The sequence below is a fragment of the Bufo bufo genome, chromosome 5 (assembly GCF_905171765.1).
Source record: "Bufo bufo chromosome 5, aBufBuf1.1, whole genome shotgun sequence".
NCBI lineage: Eukaryota > Metazoa > Chordata > Amphibia > Anura > Bufonidae > Bufo > Bufo bufo.
The window spans coordinates 364,144,555-364,163,626 of record NC_053393.1 but is presented as its reverse complement, the minus strand read 5'-3'; the positions used below and the strand labels follow the sequence as shown (position 1 = coordinate 364,163,626).

General features: G+C 41.9%; 1 protein-coding gene across 1 annotated transcript in view; it reads right to left on the bottom strand.

Annotated features, from left to right (window-relative positions):
* The window catches only part of LOC121001015 (leukocyte elastase inhibitor-like), a 139,192-nt gene that overhangs the window by 101,829 nt on the left and 18,291 nt on the right, over window positions 1-19,072 (bottom strand). Inside the window, exon 5 of the mRNA XM_040431873.1 lies at window positions 16,214-16,331. Coding sequence (XP_040287807.1) covers window positions 16,214-16,331 — 118 coding nt within the window. The remainder of the gene's footprint in view (window positions 1-16,213; window positions 16,332-19,072) is intronic.

Below are 19,072 nucleotides of genomic sequence, written 5' to 3'. Positions count from 1 at the left end.
GGATTGTACCTTGCCTTCATCATATCGCCCAATATCCCTGATCAATAACGACCTAAAGTATATTTCCAAAATATTGGCGGACAGACTGGCCACTTTCTTGCCTAGGCTTATTTCACTGCATCAGGTGGGTTTTGTTCAGGGCAGATCGGCGGTATATAACATTCGCAAGGTTTTGGCGATACTTGATGACATCAGGACCAGTCCACATCTTCACCCATCTCCAGCTCTACTAGCCATTGACGCTGAAAAAGCTTTTGATAATGTGAGCTGGAGATGGCTGAACGAGGTTTTGGATGTGATGGGGTTTAGTGGCGCTTTTAGAACGTACATAGACAAACTATATAGCTCCCCAATAGCCAGGATATCAATCCCGGGGTTTCTGTCAGAGCAGTTTATTCTTCAGAAGGGAACCAGGCAGGGGTGCCCACTTTCACCCTTACTTTTCAATATTGCTCTGGAACCACTATCTAAAGCAATTATTCAGGACCATTCCATTAGAGGTATCAGTATCAAATCTCAACCCCTTAAGCATGCGTTATTTGCGGATGACCTTTTAGTGTTTCTATCGCAACCACAAACTGATCTTCCTGACCCAGGCGCAGGAGGTGATCCGGTGGGTGTTTTGTGATTATCCCATCCGGTACCTCCTGGGTACCGGATATATATGCCAGTAACTTGTAATTTGAATTTTAAACACACAAAAAAACTCTGAATCTATCTGAAAAAACAAATTACTTTTATCTTCTGTATACATTGCTGATCCAAGGGATGGTGGCGCCGTGCATAGGGGTAAAAAACGTTTTGCTCTACCTTCTGTGCCTATATCCTTCCTACAAGAGTGACGCCCCTCTGGGCACCTTACTGGCTCATTTGCATATCAAATAAACTGGATTTTCAGAGGATAAAATAGCTGACAGACTCGCTGGGATTCTGGATAGCACGGAAGTGACATCTGGGCCAGAGAGGTAAATTTGAGTGTCGTCAGCATAGAGGTGGTATTGGAAGCCATGGGACTCGATGAGCTGTCCCAGGCCGAATGTATAAATGGAGAAAAGTAGGGGATCCAGGACAGAGCCTTAAGGAATGCCAACAGAGAGGGGACGTGATGAGGAGGTAGTGTATGAATGGGAAACACTGAAGGTTCTGTTGGTGAGTGACAAGGAGATCCAGGAGAGGGCTAGGTCTTTGATGCCAAGAGAGGATTTGTAAGAGGAGAGAGTAGTGAACAGTGTCAAAGGCATAGGACAAAAAAGAGTAGCACAGAGTAGCGACGTTTAGCTTTGGCAGCTAGCAGATTGTTGGCGACTTTGGTTAGGGCAGTTTCAGTGCAGTGATTGGGTCTGAAGCTGGATTGTAGTTGATCAAAAAGTGAGTGGGATGAGAGTTGAGAGGACAATTCAAGATGGACATCATGTTCTAGAAGTTTGGATGCAAATGGGAGAAGTGACATGGAACGATAGCTGGATAAAGAGGATGGATAGAGGGAAGGCTTCTTCAGTATGGTTGTGATGATTGCATGTTTAAAAGAGGAAGGGAAGATGCCAGTGGTTAGCGATAGGTTGAAGAGGTGTGTTAGGACAGGAATAACTATAGTGTTGAGGTTATGGATGAGGTGGGATGGGATTGGGTCAAGGTTTCAGGTGGGAAGGTGTGACTTGGAGACTAATGTGGAAAGCTTTTCTTCTGTGACAGTTGTAAACTGGGTTATGTGAGAAGAGCAGTGGGTGGTTGTATAAGGGTGCAGTGGGGGTGATTAAAGCTTTCACAGATTTTAACAATTTTATTTCTGAAATATGAAGCAAAGTCTTCAGCTGAAATGAGGGGTGTTGGAGGGGGGGGTGGAGTAGTGAGTTAAAGGTATTTCAGAAGTAGTGAAGTAGTCCTGTTAAGAAGAGGCGAGAGCAGACTTGAATTTGAGAACAGCTGGAAGTCTTCCTTGAAGTGGGTTTTCTTCCAGCGCCATTCTGCGACTCTGGAAGTTTGTCTCCGTTTTTTTTGTCTGATTAGGGTTCCAGGGTTGTTCATTGATTTGCTGGGTTTTTGTGTGTGTGAGAGGGGCGACTAAGTTAAGGGCTGAAGTAATTGTGGTGTTGTAGAAACCAGCGGCTATGTGAGTGTCAGGAAGGGAAGATATGGTGGATAGTGGTGAGAAAGAGTCAGAGAGTGTGAGATTGGAAAATTGAGAGATTTCTATGTATGAGGGTGTGTTAGTTTATGGGCTGGAAGGGCAGTTGAGGAGAAAGTGGTTGAGAATGTAAGAAGATTGTGATCTGAGAGCTGGAGAAGAGAGTTTGAGAGATTAGATAGGGAGCAGAGGTGGGTGAAGACAAGGTCTAATGTGTCCATCTTTGTGGGTGGCTGTAGAGGACCATTTTGTGAGGCCAAATGATTCAGTAAGAGATAGGAGTTTGATGCCAATTTTGTGTGTCAATAGGGATGTTGAAATCCCTCATGATAATGGAGGGGATGTCTGCAGAGAGGAAGTGAAGAATCCAGGTATTGAAATGGTCCAAAAAGGTAGTAGTAGGGCCTGGTGGATGGTAGATGACGATTGAAGGGAGAGAAGATGCGGAGTGGACTTAAAAAGAGGGGAGGTGGTGAAAGGTTGGAGATGGGTTGAAGGAGCAGTTACCTGATAGGAAGAGGCTGACACCACTGCCATGCCGGTCTGGGCGGGGCGTGTGTGTAAACTGAAGGTTCCCATAGGATAGTGCAGCAGGGGAGGCTGTGTCAGTGGGTGTCAGCCACGTTTCTGTGGGGCGTGTGTGTAAATTGAAGGTTCCCATAGGATAATGCAGCAGGGGAGGCTGTGTAAGTGCATATCATCAATGTTTTTTACGAGGCCCAGGAATAAAAGTTTTTGGAAGATAAAGAGGTTGTGGATGTAGGAAAGTTTGTTGCAAATGGAATGCGAGTTCCATAATGCTACTGATAGAGAGAATGGGGGAGCAGGTGTCACGGACGTTCCTGTGACAGGTGGCAGGAAATAGGTGAGACTGGCAACACGTGGTTTGATCTGACATGTTTTCAGTTTGGATCAAATGACGTTTGTGTTATTTTTGGTGCTTGCCACACCTTCTTTCCCCAGGTGTGGCTATTATGGTCATTTAACCTTCTCTATTTATTATTGTTTCTCCAACTATGCTGTGCGGTTTATAGCTTCTGTTGTAGTTGTGGATAGCTGGTGTGTGGATCTCGGCTGAGTTCCTGGTGTTGCCATAGCCACTTGAAGTTAAGTGTTTTATTTTCCTTTTGTATTTTGTTTGAGTTATTTTGTGTGTTGCATTTCCCTGTCATTTGTATTAAGGCCTGAGGGCGACCTTCCCTTTGGAGGAACAGGTTATCTCAGTTCTGACATTAGTACCAGGGCCTATAGGGTGAGTTAGGACACTAGGTATTCCTGTGTATGAACTCACCTACCTCTGGGGTCCATTCATACTGGTAGTTAGTCAGGACTTTGATTAGGGTTTTACTACTGGTGTCAATCTCATTTCCCTAGTTTCCAGGCCTTATTCCCTCACCCCTTTCCCTCCTATGTTCGGTGTGGTGTTTCCCTCTCACACCCGAATGTGACAGCAGGGGTCAGGTAAATGAGTATGAGGTTAGAGAAGTGAGAACAGTTAGGGGCAGAGGCTTTGTAATGAAGGGGGGATAGAATGGTGGGGACAAAGCGAGGGGGCCTGTCTATACAAAATATAGAATGCACTGCAGCAGGGGCGTTGCTAGGTCAAAACATTCGGGGCCTGGGCCCCTGATGTTTTGCCCCAGGCCCCGAATGTCATGCCTGCCTGTTAGATATAACTGTATTGCTGTCCTCAGGACCGCAATACAATTGAATCGAATGCACTGCAAGAGCTGAAGGACCTGTGATGACCTGACAGGTCATGTGATCACTTCTAAATGCAGTAGCCTAAGGCTGCATTCACACGTCCGTGGTGTGTTGCGGACCCGCAAATTGCTGGTCCGCAACACACCAGCCCGGCACCCCCATTGAAATGCCTATTCTTGTCCGCAAGCTGCGGACAAGAATAGGACATGCTCTATCTTTTTGCAGAGCTGTGGACCCAAAATCGGGGCTGCGCTCCGCAATTGCGGCTGCAGACAGCCCACTGTGTGCTGTCCGCATCCATGGGATGAAAGGTCATACTCCCACTTAACATATTCCTAATTATATCAATAAAACACTGAAGCCAGACAATTTGATTGGAAAATAATTTTTTACTAAAATAATAATTTAACATTAACAACTCAATTAAAATTCCATTAAACTCAAAAACACGAGCTCAGCCATAAGCTCAAGCTCATTATAACTTAATAATTTAACATTACCAACTCAATTTAAACATTCATTTGACCTCATATACAAAAAAGCACGAGCTCAGCCATAAGCTCAAGCTCCAAAATTGCAGCTTATCAAACAACTCATACCCCAGCTTAAAAATAAAAATAAAAAATAAAAATAAAACGACAGCCTATCGGGAAGGGCGGGCGGGGCAGCGATGCTTCCTTCTTCACAGATGAGGTAACGGACCCCAGCTTCACCTGCACCCACATATTTATCCGCACCACCTCAACCCGACCAGCCAATCAGAGTCTTAACAACCTAAACAAAGATATCCATTGGCTTAAAATATCAGCCAATAAAAATAAGGGTTGCCACCACTGGGAAAAACTACCCAGATGGTGGTGACCAATCAAAAACATGTTGCCATCCCAGGCAATCTGCCCAGACACGGCAACAGTAAAAAAGGCGGAAAAATTTTCCCGCCAAAACTAATAGCATAAACTACCCAGGGATGACCTTAATCCCATGAGGACCCTTCCCTAATGTCCAGGATCCCACCATTCCGTCCCCATAGAGAATGAATGGGTCTGCACTCATTCCGCAAAATTGCGGAAAGGATGCGGACCCATTTTGCGGACGTGTGAATGGAGCCTAAAAGAACCTGGGATGATGTCACATCATGTGACCAGTGCAGGAGAGGACAGCTCAGCAGTGAAGAGAAGCCCTGGGAAGAGGCTGAGGTGAGATCTGCTACATAAGGGGAGGTAAGTGAAGATTGCTCAGTGTCAGAGGCAGAGCAATGTTGTGAGTTGTAGTTATCTAACTGGGACTGTATGTTAGGGCTGAAGGGAGAGAAGTTATTTACATGGGACAGTGAGGTGGATTGATGTTAATTACATGAGACTGAAATTTGGAAGTGGCTTAGGTAGGGTGATGTTATTTACATGGGACTGTATATTGAGGGGTAATGTTATTTATATAGGACTGTATGTTGAAGGCAGCTGTGGGAGGGAGTGATATTTTTTTTACATGGGATTGAATGTTAAGGGGTAATGTTATTTACATGGGAACTGCATGTTGGAGGTGGCTGGGGAGGGGGTGATTTTATTTACATGGGACTGTATGTTGAAGGTGTCTGGGGGAGGGAGTGATGTTATTTACATGGGACTGTATGTTTAAGGCGGCTGGGAGGGGGTGATGTTATTTACATGGGACTGTATGTTGGAAGGGGCAGGAGAGATGGTGTGATGTTATTTACATGGGACTATATTTTGGCGGGGGCTGTAGATAGAGTTATTTACATGGGACTGTATATTGGAGGGGGCTGGAGAGATGGTGTGATGGTATTTATATGGGACTCTATGGCGGAGGGAGGGAAATAGTGTTATTTACATGGGACTGTATGGTGGAGGTGCTGAGGAATTATAATTTCTGAGGACACTAAACGGAGGAATATAACTACAGGGGGCACTGCAGGCGGCATAAATAATGGGGGAGCTTCAGGGTAAGCATTATAACAGTAGGGAGCGATATAACTACAGGGGGCACTGCAGGCGGCATTATAAATACTTGGGGCGCTTCAGGGCGAGCATTATAACAGTAGGGGGCAGTATAAATACTGGGGGCACTCTGGGGGCATTTTAAATCCAGGGGACATTTGGCATTCTTATTACTACTGGGGGCTCTATAGGAGGGATCCGCATTATTTCTACTAAGAGCACTATGGGGGCCTTATTACTACTGAGGGGTCTGTAGAGAGCTTTATTACCACTGGGGGAATAATAGGGGGCCTTATTTTTACTGTGGGCTCTGTGAGGGTATTATTAATACTGGAGGGCTCTTCCACTAATGGAGGCACTCTTGTGGAGTATTATCACTGTTGTGTCCAGTAAGGGGCAGTATTACTAATAAGAGCATTCTAGAAGGGAATTACTATTGGTTGGACTATGAGGGGGCACTCGTTTTTCTTCAGGATAGTATTTGGGGGTACAGAAAGGTAAGGAAGCTAAGATGTCTGTGCGTCACACTCTGCAGAGACGAGGCGGCTGAGAGAAGTGTCCAGACCGAATGGAGAAGATGATGACAAAGAAGATCTACATCAGAGGAGACGTCACCTGGGAGGACCTGGATGTGAGAGGTATGTGCTGCTGTATAGCAAGTACATGAAAATGTCTTCAGTGCTAGTGTTTGTAGGGGAGGGGAGGGGGGTGTTGCGGTTGTTCAACTTAGAGAATTGGGCCATATGCATTGGGGCTTGGGCGCTGGATCTTTTGAGACCCTAGCAACGCCCCTGCACTGCAGATTATATACCTTCAGTCAGTCTATTCAAAATATATGTTGTACTGCAGAGTTGATAAGTATCATGTCATACAGATTATATGCATTCAGCCAGGCTATACAACATATATACTGTATTGGAGAGTATATATGTATATATTTAGCATGTCAACCACCGTTTAATAGGAACAGACCCACAGTCTGTGTATACATGAGGCTTTACAACGTGGGGAAAATCGCTGAGAGAATGCAAAAAAAGCAAACAGATTGTGCAACTATACTTACAAACTGTACAAGGACCGCTGCCCTGAAGATGCTAATGATTTTAATACACTAGCAGCCTCGGGAGTGCACAGGCAAGGGACGAGATTACATGTAATGCCCTGGATAAGGGGTACTTTGAAGTCTGAACATTTGTGGAAATTTTCCTACTTCCCTAAGTCATCAATAGTGATGAGCTGCATAGGCAATATTCGTTTTTGCGATAATATTTGCAAGAAATTTGCGAATTCTAGAATTCGTGATCTCCAGTCATTATTGTCGCGATTGCGCAAATCGGCACTAATGATATGCATATTTTTTGCGCAATACATGCAACTTCACATTTTATCAGGTCTGAGTAGATATTACTAATTGGTGCACTAAGTATTGTTGTGACATCACAGCACTATGTCTGTAGCATGTACAGTATGTATTGGACAGCAGAGAAACAGTAATTCCTATCACACTACCTAACACCCTGCACTGGAACCTATCAGCTACACTATATCACTATCTAACCTACACTAACTATCTCCCACTAACTATCTGTATTGTATATATGAGCTAACTAACTATCTAATGTAATTGGATAAGGAATAGGATCCAGATGAAAGCACAGAGCACAGCAATGTCACTGCAAAAAAGCAGCAGAAAATGGCTGCTGGGGAGTTTCTTATATAGTAAAGGGGTAGGCAACTTTCCTATTGGTTGCTAGGGATGTTGCTAAGCTCTGACAAAGATATTGCAGCCTTCTCATTGGCCCACAAGCAAGAAGGGTGGTTACTGATGAAAAAAAAATCTAGTATATCCGCGATTACGAATATAGAGCACTATATTCTACATCTTCGCGAAATCTCGAAGTGCCGATCAACTTCTTACTTTATTTTACTTTAAATGGTTAAATTGCACTGACATTCTGTTCAATACTATGTAACTGCATTTTATAAGTATGTTGTCATATATATTCTGTTCATTTGCACTGTTTGCATAGCACTGTGGAAAGAGTTAATGAATACTGAGAGACTTTTGGGACTTTCTAGCTAATAATGAGAAGCTGGTAATTTTCTATACAGGGAGTGCAGAATTATTAGGCAAGTTGTATTTTTGAGGATTAATTTTATTATTGAACAACAACCATGTTCTCAATGAACCCAAAAAACTCATTAATATCAAAGCTGAATATTTTTGTAAGTAGTTTTTAGTTTGTTTTTAGTTTTAGCTATTTTAGGGGGATATCTGTGTGTGCAGGGGACTATTACTGTGCATAATTATTAGGCAACTTAACAAAAAACTAATATATACCCATTTCAATTATTTATTTTTACCAGTGAAACTAATATAACATCTCAACATTCACAAATATACATTTCTGACATTCAAAAACAAAACAAAAACAAATCAGTGACCAATATAGCCACCTTTCTTTGCAAGGACACTCAAAAGCCTGCCATCCATGGATTCTGTCAGTGTTTTGATCTGTTCACCATCAACATTGCGTGCAGCAGCAACCACAGCCTCCCAGACACTGTTCAGAGAGGTGTACTGTTTTCCCTCCTTGTAAATCTCACATTTGATGATGGACCACAGGTTCTCAATGGGGTTCAGATCAGGCGAACAAGGAGCCCATGTCATTAGATTTTCTTCTTTTATACCCTTTCTTGCCAGCCACGCTGTGGAGTACTTGGACGCGTGTGATGGAGCATTGTCCTGCATGAAAATCATGTTTTTCTTGAAGGATGCAGACTTCTTCCTGTACCACTGCTTGAAGAAGGTGTCTTCCAGAAACTGGCAGTAGGACTGGGAGTTGAGCTTGACTCCATCCTCAACCCGAAAAGGCCCCACAAGCTCATCTTTTATGATACCAGCCCAAACCAGTACTCCACCTCCACCTTGCTGGCGTCTGAGTCGGACTGGAGCTCTCTGCCCTTTACCAATCCAGCCACGGGCCCATCCATCTGGCCCATCAAGACTCACTCTCATTTCATCAGTCCATAAAACCTTAGAAAAATCAGTCTTGAGATATTTCTTGGCCCAGTCTTGACGTTTCAGCTTGTGTGTCTTGTTCAGTGGTGGTCGTCTTTCAGCCTTTCTTACCTTGGCCATGTCTCTGAGTATTGCACACCTTGTGCTTTTGGGCACTCCAGTGATGTTGCAGCTCTGAAATATGGCCAAACTGGTGGCAAGTGGCATCTTGGCAGCTGCACGCTTGACTTTTCTCAGTTCATGGGCAGTTATTTTGCGCCTTGGTTTTTCCACACGCTTCTTGCGACCCTGTTGACTATTTTGAATGAAACGCTTGATTGTTCGATGATCACGCTTCAGAAGCTTTGCAATTTTAAGAGTGCTGCATCCCTCTGCAAGATATCTCACTATTTTTGACTTTTCTGAGCCTGTCAAGTCCTTCTTTTGACCCATTTTGCCAAAGGAAAGGAAGTTGCCTAATAATTATGCACACCTGATATAGGGTGTTGATGTCATTAGACCACACCCCTTCTCATTACAGAGATGCACATCACCTAATATGCTTAATTGGTAGTAGGCTTTCGAGCCTATACAGCTTGGAGTAAGACAACATGCATAAAGAGGATGATGTGGTCAAAATACTCATTTGCCTAATAATTCTGCATGCAGTGTAGGTTTCTGACGTGGCAACTCTCCATTTTTGCATTTTTGTTTTTCACTCCCTGCCTTCCCAGAGCCATAACTTTTTTTTATTTCCGTTCACCTAGCTGTATGTGGGCTTGTTTTCCACTGAACAAATTGCACTTTCTAATGCCACCATTTAATATTACATAAAATGTAGTGGGAAGCAGGAAAAAATTCCAAATGAGGTGGAATTGGAAAAAAACACAATTCTGCCACAGTTTAACATTTTTTTATTCTTTTTACAGCGTTCACTATGTGGTAAAACTTTCTTGTGCTCTTCATTTTCCAGGTCAGTACCAATCTAGCGATACAACATATGTATCGTTTTTCTTGCGTTTTAATGCTGAAAAAAAATAAAAACTTTGGAAAAATATTATTTTTTTCTTTTCATCGCCATATTTATAGTAATGTCTATGGAGGTGTATGGGGGCTCATTTTTGCAGTACGATCTGTCGTTTTTGACAATATCATTGGGCTAACTTTTTTTTTTAGATTTTCATAGTATGGGCATTCTCACACGTGGCAATGCCCATGATGTTTTTTTTTTTATTGTTAATTTTTATTTTCAGGAAAGTGGGGGGAAGATTTTAATTTTTATATTTATTTAATTGTTTTATATTCTTTAAAATTGTTTTACATTTTTTTGTTAATTGACCAAGTGGACCACAGCTTGCAATCATCAGATTGCAATTTGTACAGAATAATGGTAATTGCTTCATTACTCTGCATAGAAATGACTATATCATAGTTCAGTGCTGCCATCTTATGGCAGCACTGCAATTATACTAATAATGAGCCTGGAAGCCTAGTACAGGTTCTGGCTCAAGATTTGAACAGGAAGCTTTCCCCAATATCCGCCGAGGGAAATTGTGCCTGAGCTAGAGTCAGACACTTCAGGTTTTTAACACTCTCAGATGCTGGGCTCACATTTGACCAAGGCATTTAAGTAACTAAATGACGGCTCCAGAGAGGGTGCCTTCTTTAACCCTTAGGATACCGGAGTCGTTTTCCTTTCTGCATTTTAATTTTTCTTCTCTATCTTCCTTGAGCCATAACTTTTTTATTGTTCCATTCACATAGCTGTATGAGGGCTTATTTTTTGAGGGACAAGTTGTACTTTCTAATGCCACCATTTAATATGGCATACAATGTAGTGGGAAGCAGGAAAAAAAATTCAAATGGGGTGGAATTGGAAAAAAAACATGATTCCTCCACCATTTTATGGGTTTTGTTCCCACAGCGTTCCGTTTGCAGCAAACTGAACTGTGCTCTTCATTCTCTGGGTCAGTATGATTACAATGATACCACATATGTATAGGTTTTTATGTCTAAAAAGTGTAAAAATAAATGTAAACTTTGTTTATATTTATATCTACTGAGCTGTGTGGGGGGCTCATTTTTTACAGAACTGTAGTTTTTATTGATACCATTTTGGAGTGTGTGTGACAATTTGATTACGTTTTATTACCTTTTTTTGGGTAAAGGAAGCTATGAAAAAAATGGCAAATTGGACATTTTTTTTATATTTTAATAGTACGGGTGATACCCATGATGTTTATATTTTTGTTATTTATGTATTTATTTTTTTATTCTACGGAAAGGGGGGGGGTGATTTAAACTCTTTATACTTTTTAATTTTTATATATTTTGAACATTTTTTTTTAACTTTTTTTAATCTTATTTTTTTAAATTCTGAACAATCATGGATTTTTTTTGCATCCATTAATTGTTCAGAATTGCTAATTTCTTATGTTGGCCTGCCACCTGCTGGGCAAAATAAGAATTGCACCTTAAATGCCCTAGGTCTCCCAACACATTGAAATCAATTACCGGCATCCTCATTAGCCGCAGAGGATGCCGGCCATAACGCCTGCTGCACGTCGAGCGGGCCCCATGTTTGTACTTCACTCCAACACTGTACATGTATGCCGCTGTGACCACCGGAGCTGGGTGAGTGCAGGAGCTGTAAGGTCTTCTACAGACCTCGATCAGCCCTGCTCTGAGGCTGTACAGCGCTGTGTAGTGCTGTACAGCCTCTCTGGGGGTGAAAAAAAATTCACATGTAAAAAAAAAAAATTCCCCAAGTAAGGAATTAAAAAAAATATGTTAAAAATAGAAAAAATAAAATAGACATATTTGGTATTGCCGCGTCCATAACGGTCGGCTCTATAAATATATCACATGAACGACCCAGTCGCCTTACATCACAAAAAGTACAACACCAAGTGATCAAAAAGGCGTATGTCCCACAAAATGGTACCAATAAAACCGTCACCTCATTCTGCAAAAAATGAGCCCCTACATAAGAAAATCGCTCAAAAAATAAAAAAAACTGTTGCTCTCAGAACATGGACACATTAAAACATAATTTTTGTGTTTCAAAAATGCTATTATTTTGTAAAACTTTGATAAATAAGAAAAAGTATACATATTAGGTATCGCCACGTCCGTAACGATCTGCTCTAAAAAATGGCACTTGACCGAACCCCTCAGGTGAATGCTGTAAAAATAAATAAATAAAAACTATGCTAAAACAATTTTTTGGTCACCTTGCCCCATAAAGTGTTATAATGAATGATCAAAAAATCATATGTACCCAAAAATAGTACCAATAAAACTGGCACCTTATCCCCTAGTTTCCAAAATGGGGTCACTTTTTGGGTGTTTCTACTGTAAGGGTGCATCAGGGGGGCTGTAAACCGCAGAATCTGGGTAATAAATATTGAGTTTTGTTTGGCTGTTAACCCTTGATGTGTTAAAGAATTTTTTTTATTAAAATGGAAAATCTGCCAAAAAAGTTACATTTTTAAATTTGATCTTCATTTTCCTTTAATTCTTGTGGAACGCCTAAAGGGTTAATAAAGTTTGTAAAATCAGTTTTAAGTAACTTGAGGGGTGTAGTTTCTACAATGGGGTCATTTATGGGGGTATCCACTATGTAGGCCCCACAAAGTGACTTTAGACCTGAACTGGTCCTTAAAAAGTGGGTTTTGTCAATTTTTGTAAAAAAAAAAGCAGAGAAATAGAAATTTAAAAAATTGCTATTTTTTTTTGTTAATTTGGGATTTTTTCATAAATAAAGGTAAAATATATTGACTCAAATTTATGACTAGCATGAAGTACAATGTGTCACGAGAAAACAATCTCTGAATGGCTTGGATAAGTAAAAGTGTTCCAAAGTTATTACCACATAAAGTGAGATATGTCAGATTTGCAAAATTAGGTCTGGTCAGGAAGGGGGGAAATGGCCCAGATGTGAAGTGGTTAAAATTGGCAAATTGACACTAAAATAAATGATTGAAATATGTTCCCTATTTTGTTTCAATCAACTTGATACCTATTAATTAGCCACGGTGAATGGGGCAGAAATGTCAATGGCTTGAGTTGTAGCAGTTTCTTCTCCCTTTATTTAGTATATGTGGCAGAAAGGGGAAAGGCGCTCATAGGGTAGTATGTAGATAAAACGATGTTTATGAATAAAACGTGTCAATGGTTATGCTCACCTTTTGATGTTGTGCATACACAGGCACAACACTCGTGAGGGCGAAGGGTCGGTGCTGCCGGTATCTCTCAGTCCTTGTAAATGGAGTTGCCGGTTCTCCAGAGGAGTGATGTATAATGCAGTGGGGGGATGTGCACTAGGATAGTGCACAAATATGATACCTCTTGGCGCAAATACTTGACCTTAATGGATGTATATAAAATCCGATTGGTACAGAGCGACAACGCATTTCGGTGTGAATATACTCCTTTTTCAAGTCTTTGGGGTCCGAGCTGGTGTAGATAGCGTGGCTGATCACAGAGCTGTGGGATCCATGCTGCTGCGGGATATAATATATCCTCCAAGAGGTGATAACATAAAAGGCCTCTGGGGCACATTTACACATTGTCATTTTTATTTTGTTTTGCCCACTCATTAGCTGCATTTACAGTACATGCAGCAATGATAAGAGATTATGGAGATGAATGATCATTACTACAATCATTCATCCCCATGTAGTGTTCTTATTTGTCAGCAGCACATCCCTGTTTACACGGGCTGATGATGAGTGAGGATTTTATGTGACACATGATGCAGGAGCGTTTGCTCTTTTGTCGGGTGATCTGTGGCACATTTACTTGGGGCAATTATCGGGAATGAGCAATATTGTCTCAATCCTTGCCACAGGTAAAAGGGCCCCAGTTACAGGGGAAAACAACCCTATTTCAATACATTAGTCACTGGCAAAGCTGATCAGCTAAAATACCAAAATACTCCAGTACGGCTCGGGATTAAAGCTCCTGCAATCTTGTAGTTGCCGGCAGCCTGTCTCCCATGCTGAAAGGAACATACGTACCTGCTCCTCACTGCTCCCCACTGCTGCTGGCTCTTGCGTCTGTAATGAGTGCTACACTATATCCAGCACAGTGCTGTACATTGTATTACGGCTGTGCTTAGTATTACATCACAGTCTAATGCACAGATTATGTGACCGATGATTGTGATATCACTGGCCTAGGAAGTTGAACATCTTATCAATGAGGGTTCAGGGATTTGGCACCCACTAATCAGATATTGACTGCTTAATCTTAGAGGTAGGTCAGCAATATTTAAATCAGGACAACCCCTTTAAGGCCTCATGCACACAACCGTGCCGTTTTTTGCGGTCTGCAAACCGCGGATCCGCAAAAAAACGAAGCCGCCCGTGTTGCCTTCCGCAATTTGCGGAACGGAATGGGCGCCGGCAATATAAATGCCTATTCTTGTCCGCAAAGCGCGGACAAGAATAGGACATGTTATATTTTTTTAGCGAGGCCGGATGCAGACAGCACACGGAGTGCTGTCCGCATTTTTTGCGGTCCCATTGAAGTGAATGGGTCCGCATCCGAGCCGCCAAAACGGCGGCTCGGATACGGACCCAAACAACGGTCGTGTGCATGAGGCCAAAGGATGAGAAGTTCTATTATGAGTGTTATGTAGATTACAAGAGAAAGCCAGAAGCCATTATAACTGTCTTCTCTTCAGGGTCCCCGCTTCACATGCATCAGATTTTGTTTTAGAAAATTCCTACGACTGAAAATCTGTTCCATTCATCTGAATGTACCTTGGAGAAATCAATGTCCTTCCCGCAAACAGCGCCATTCAAAAGAACAGATTTTGAGTTGCAGAAATTTGAAGGCAGTCTTGACAAGAAAGGAGACCCTGCACCAAAACCCTCTTTTAAATATTTACCAAAACCCTGCTTTAAATCCACATGAACTCATTAATGCATCATAAAATCGTGGCAATTGCGGTAAAAACTCCTGGATATTGCAGTATATATATATATATATATATATATATATATATATGAATATTATATAAATATATTTATATATTTTACCATGACTTGTCCATCACGTGTAAATCGGTGATAGAACTACAATAAAACCATCACCACCACCAAGCATCCAGAGACATGAGGCTCCAAATTCCATGTTGCAATACTCTTATCATAAGATCACTGGAGAGTGCCATTTCTGCTTCACTGTTTTACTTAAAGGGGTTATCTAGTAATTTATAATGATGACCTATCCTCTGGATAGGTTATCAATATCAGATAGGCGGGATCCGAAACCTGGGCCCCCCGCCGACCAGCTGTTAGAAGAGGTCAGTTGTATTGAATTGAGCTGTAATACCAAGCATAGCCGCTATATAATATACGGCGCAGTTACAGGTGAGCGTGGCAGCTCCCTGTAATAGCTGATCGGCAGACCCCTGTCATAATGAGGACCTATCCTGAGCACAGGTCATCATTTCTTATTGACCAGGATAACCCCTTTAACAGCATTGGCACACAGTAAATAAAATCCCCATTCCAAAAAGGTGCAAAAAATGCAGTCCAAGTATACAAAGTAAAAACTTGAGTAAAGACAAACTATAGGGAGACACTGTGGAGGTAGATCATGCACATGGATGACTTTTCGCTGTCCACCCCCTTCTTAAAGCTTGAACAAGGGGGGTGGACGCCAAAACATTGTTGGTATGGAGATTTTGGGGGCCATTTATGAAGACCGGAGATTTAGACACCAGTCTTCATCCCTCCTGCACTGGCAGTTCATCCGCCTAAGTTATGTAGAGGAGCCGGCCTCTACATAACTTAGGTGGACTTTACACTTGTCTAAATCTACTCCAACTACTCCAACTCCAAAAAAAAGGTGTAGAAAATTATAAATAAGACCGTCCTGCTGGGCTGCCCTTTTTGCTGCCCATGCCATGCACCCTTCTTTAGACCTGGCATAAGCGGTGGAAAAGGGGAAAAATCACGCCGCAATCTGCAACCGATATACGCCAAAAAGTATATCCGTTTATAAATTACCCCCTTTATTTACAGGGTGCTAATACTGTTGATTAACTAAAAATCAACTAAATTACAGCATCTGGTAAGAGTATTCCACCACATGTTAACCCAGCCTTTATGTAACCTAGGGCTGGGCTTACAGTAAACAACTACAGCAAAAACCGGATGGCAATAATCGTGTACGTTTTTATTGCCATTTTGGTTTTGTGGTGCTGTAATTGCCCACACAATTTTTAAACATCCTTCACTTTATTTTACCTGTTTCTCCTGTACAAACTGCTTTGGCAAATACAGCATCGCAAAACCTCGACAATCGCAGTAATAAATGGATTTGATTTTCACTGTCTGGTTTATGTTCTTTTTTTTTTTTTTTTTTTACTGCTGCAAAAATTGCATTGTGTAAACCCAGCCTATTTGTACTTACCATCTGTCTGTTTTTCCACCCAGTTGTTAATTAACGTTCTGCTCGTTTCTGCAGCTTGCAAAAAATCCACTGCTTGAACTTCAGCTTGAAAATATTTCTCAAGTAGTTGGGAATATTCCTATCAAGAGAGAGATATTCTTAGTCTATAAACTTTAGGCACTAAACTATATACAAGGACAGCTCTGTTTGTTGTCAGGTAATAACCCGTATATTAAAGCCTTGTCTTTTATTTTTTATTTTTTTTACTCTAATTTCGTAGTTTAGATATAAAGACTAATTACAATAAACATATACAGTGTCCCAGATTTAATAATGTTTCTGCGCATAGAATCTGTCTAAAAAGTGGTGCAGATTGGCAGAATTAGGTTTTCTACGCCTTTTCCAGCTTGCGCAAAGGGGTGTGGCTTAGCAGAAATAGGTGGAGCTTCACACGAAAGGGCATGACCTAAGATGCACCATTTAGTGCACCACAATTCTGGTGAAAAATTCAGTCTCAGAATTAAGCCAACCAATTGTTGGTATAGATTTAGAACCCAAAAAGCCATATAAACCAATAAAAAGATCTTTATTGAGTGAGTACCAATAAAATACATAAAATTGAAAAAGCTCCACACACTGTAAAATAAAGCAAAAGAGACACCTGGTGGACTTAAAGTGGAACAGCACCCACCTCCTGCTTAACATGCCAAACAAATAAAAATTGCTCCAAGCCCTCCTAAATATTACAGAATATATCCAAAGTGAAAAATTCCATCAATGCAATCCATGCATCCATCCCCAAATGAAGCAACAATGGAACGCATCAAGAGTGGGACAATACTGGTTCCTGGCATTCTTTAACTTGGTATCAGGCTACTTTCACATTTACGCTTTGGTTTCCGGTTTTGAGATCTGGCAACGGTTCCGTTTGATTTAACAGATCGGGATGCATCTGTTCCATTAGGATACAGTTGTGTTAAATCGAAATGGAACAAACCGGATCCGTCACTAAAAACAATGTAAGTCAATGGGTGATGGATCAGTTTTTTTTAGGATTCCAAAAAATGGATCTGCCACCATTGACTTAAATTATTTCTAATGACGGATCCGGTTTATTCCATTTCGATGACCAGACACAAAACCGCAGCTTGCAGTGGTTTTGTGTCCGGTCACAAAATTGAATGCTGCCGGAATGGAATGCATACTGATGAATCCTGAACAGAGCATACCCCATTCAGAATGCATTGGCCTTAAACGGAACCATTTTGGCCAGAATGCTAATGTGAAAGTGGCCTTATGCCTTCTTAGCTGCATTTTGGATACATGCTGTACTATTTACGAGAGCTTTGAGTAATTTTAGTATGTACGGTAAGGTAACGGTAAGTTGTTTGGTATGTTAATCAGGAGGTGGACACTGTTCCACTTTAAGACCACTTTTTGAGTGGAGTTCTTTTAATTGTATCCATTTTATTGGTATTGATTCAATATCTTTGTAGTTATCATCATTTTTTAGTTTATATGGCTTTTTGGGTTCTATATTTATATACATTATAAGCATTGATTTTGTGTTTTTCTTTTCCGTCCTAGGGGCTCTATACCAGAAAAGAACTGATCAGTTTTATCCCCATGCATTCTGAATGGAGAGTAAGGGCTCTTTCACACTTGCGTTGTTTTGTTCCGACATAGAGTTCCGTCGTCGGGGCTCTATGCCGGAAGAATCCTGATCAGGATTATCCCTATGCATTCTGAATGGAGAGAAATCCGTTTAGGATGCATCAGGATGTCTTCAGTTCCGGACCGGAGCGTTTTTTGCTCCGGCCAAAAATCCTGAACACTTGCCGCAAGGCCGGATCCGGAATTAATGCCCATTGAAAGGCATTAATCCGGATCCGGCCTTAAGCTAAACGTCGTTTCGGCGCATTACCGGATCCGACGTTTAGCTTTTTCTGAATGGTTACCATGGATGCAAGGACGCTAAAGTCCTGTTTGCCATGGTAAAGTGTAGTGGGGAGCGGGGGAGCAGTATACTTACCGTCCGTGCGGCTCCCAGGGCGCTTCAGAGTGACATCAGGGCGCCCCACGCGCATGGATGACGTGATCGCATGGACACGTCATCCATGCGCATGGGGCGCTCTGACGTCATTCTGGAGCGCCCCGGGAGCCGCACGGACTGTAAGTATACTGCTCCCCCGCTCCCCACTACTACTATGGCAACCAGGACTTTAATAGCGTCCTGGCTGCCATAGTAACACTGAACGCATTTTGAAGACGGATCCGTCTTCAAATGCTTTCAGTTCACTTGCGTTGTTACGGATCCGGCGGGCACCTCCGGCAAATGGAGTACACGACGGATCCGGACAATGCAAGTGTGAAAGAGGCCTAATCCGTTCAGGATGCATCAGGATGTCTTCAGTTCAGTCTTTTTGACTCATCAGGCAAAAGATAAAACCGCAGCATGCTATGGTTTTATCTCCGGCCAAAAAACTGAAGACTTGCCTGAATTCCATAGGAATGCATTAGTGCCGTTTCTGGCATTCAAAATACCAGAATGCCGGATCCGCCCTTCCGGTCTGCGCATGCGCAGACCAAATAAAAGGTGAAAAAAATAAGTGCCGGATCCGTTTTGCCGGATGTCACCTGAAAGACAGATCCGGCATTTCAATACATTTTTCTGACTGATCAGGCATTTTTCAGACTGATCAGGATCCTGATCAGTCTTACAAATGCCATCAGTTGGCATCCGGCGATGGAACTGCTTAAAGTAGCCTTAAATATCTGGATAAGGTCAAGTTTATGCCATCTGGGCCAGTATGTTAAAGACTATCATTACAAGAAGACTGTACTTAGCTGTAGACGTGTACTGAAGCTGTGATACAGACA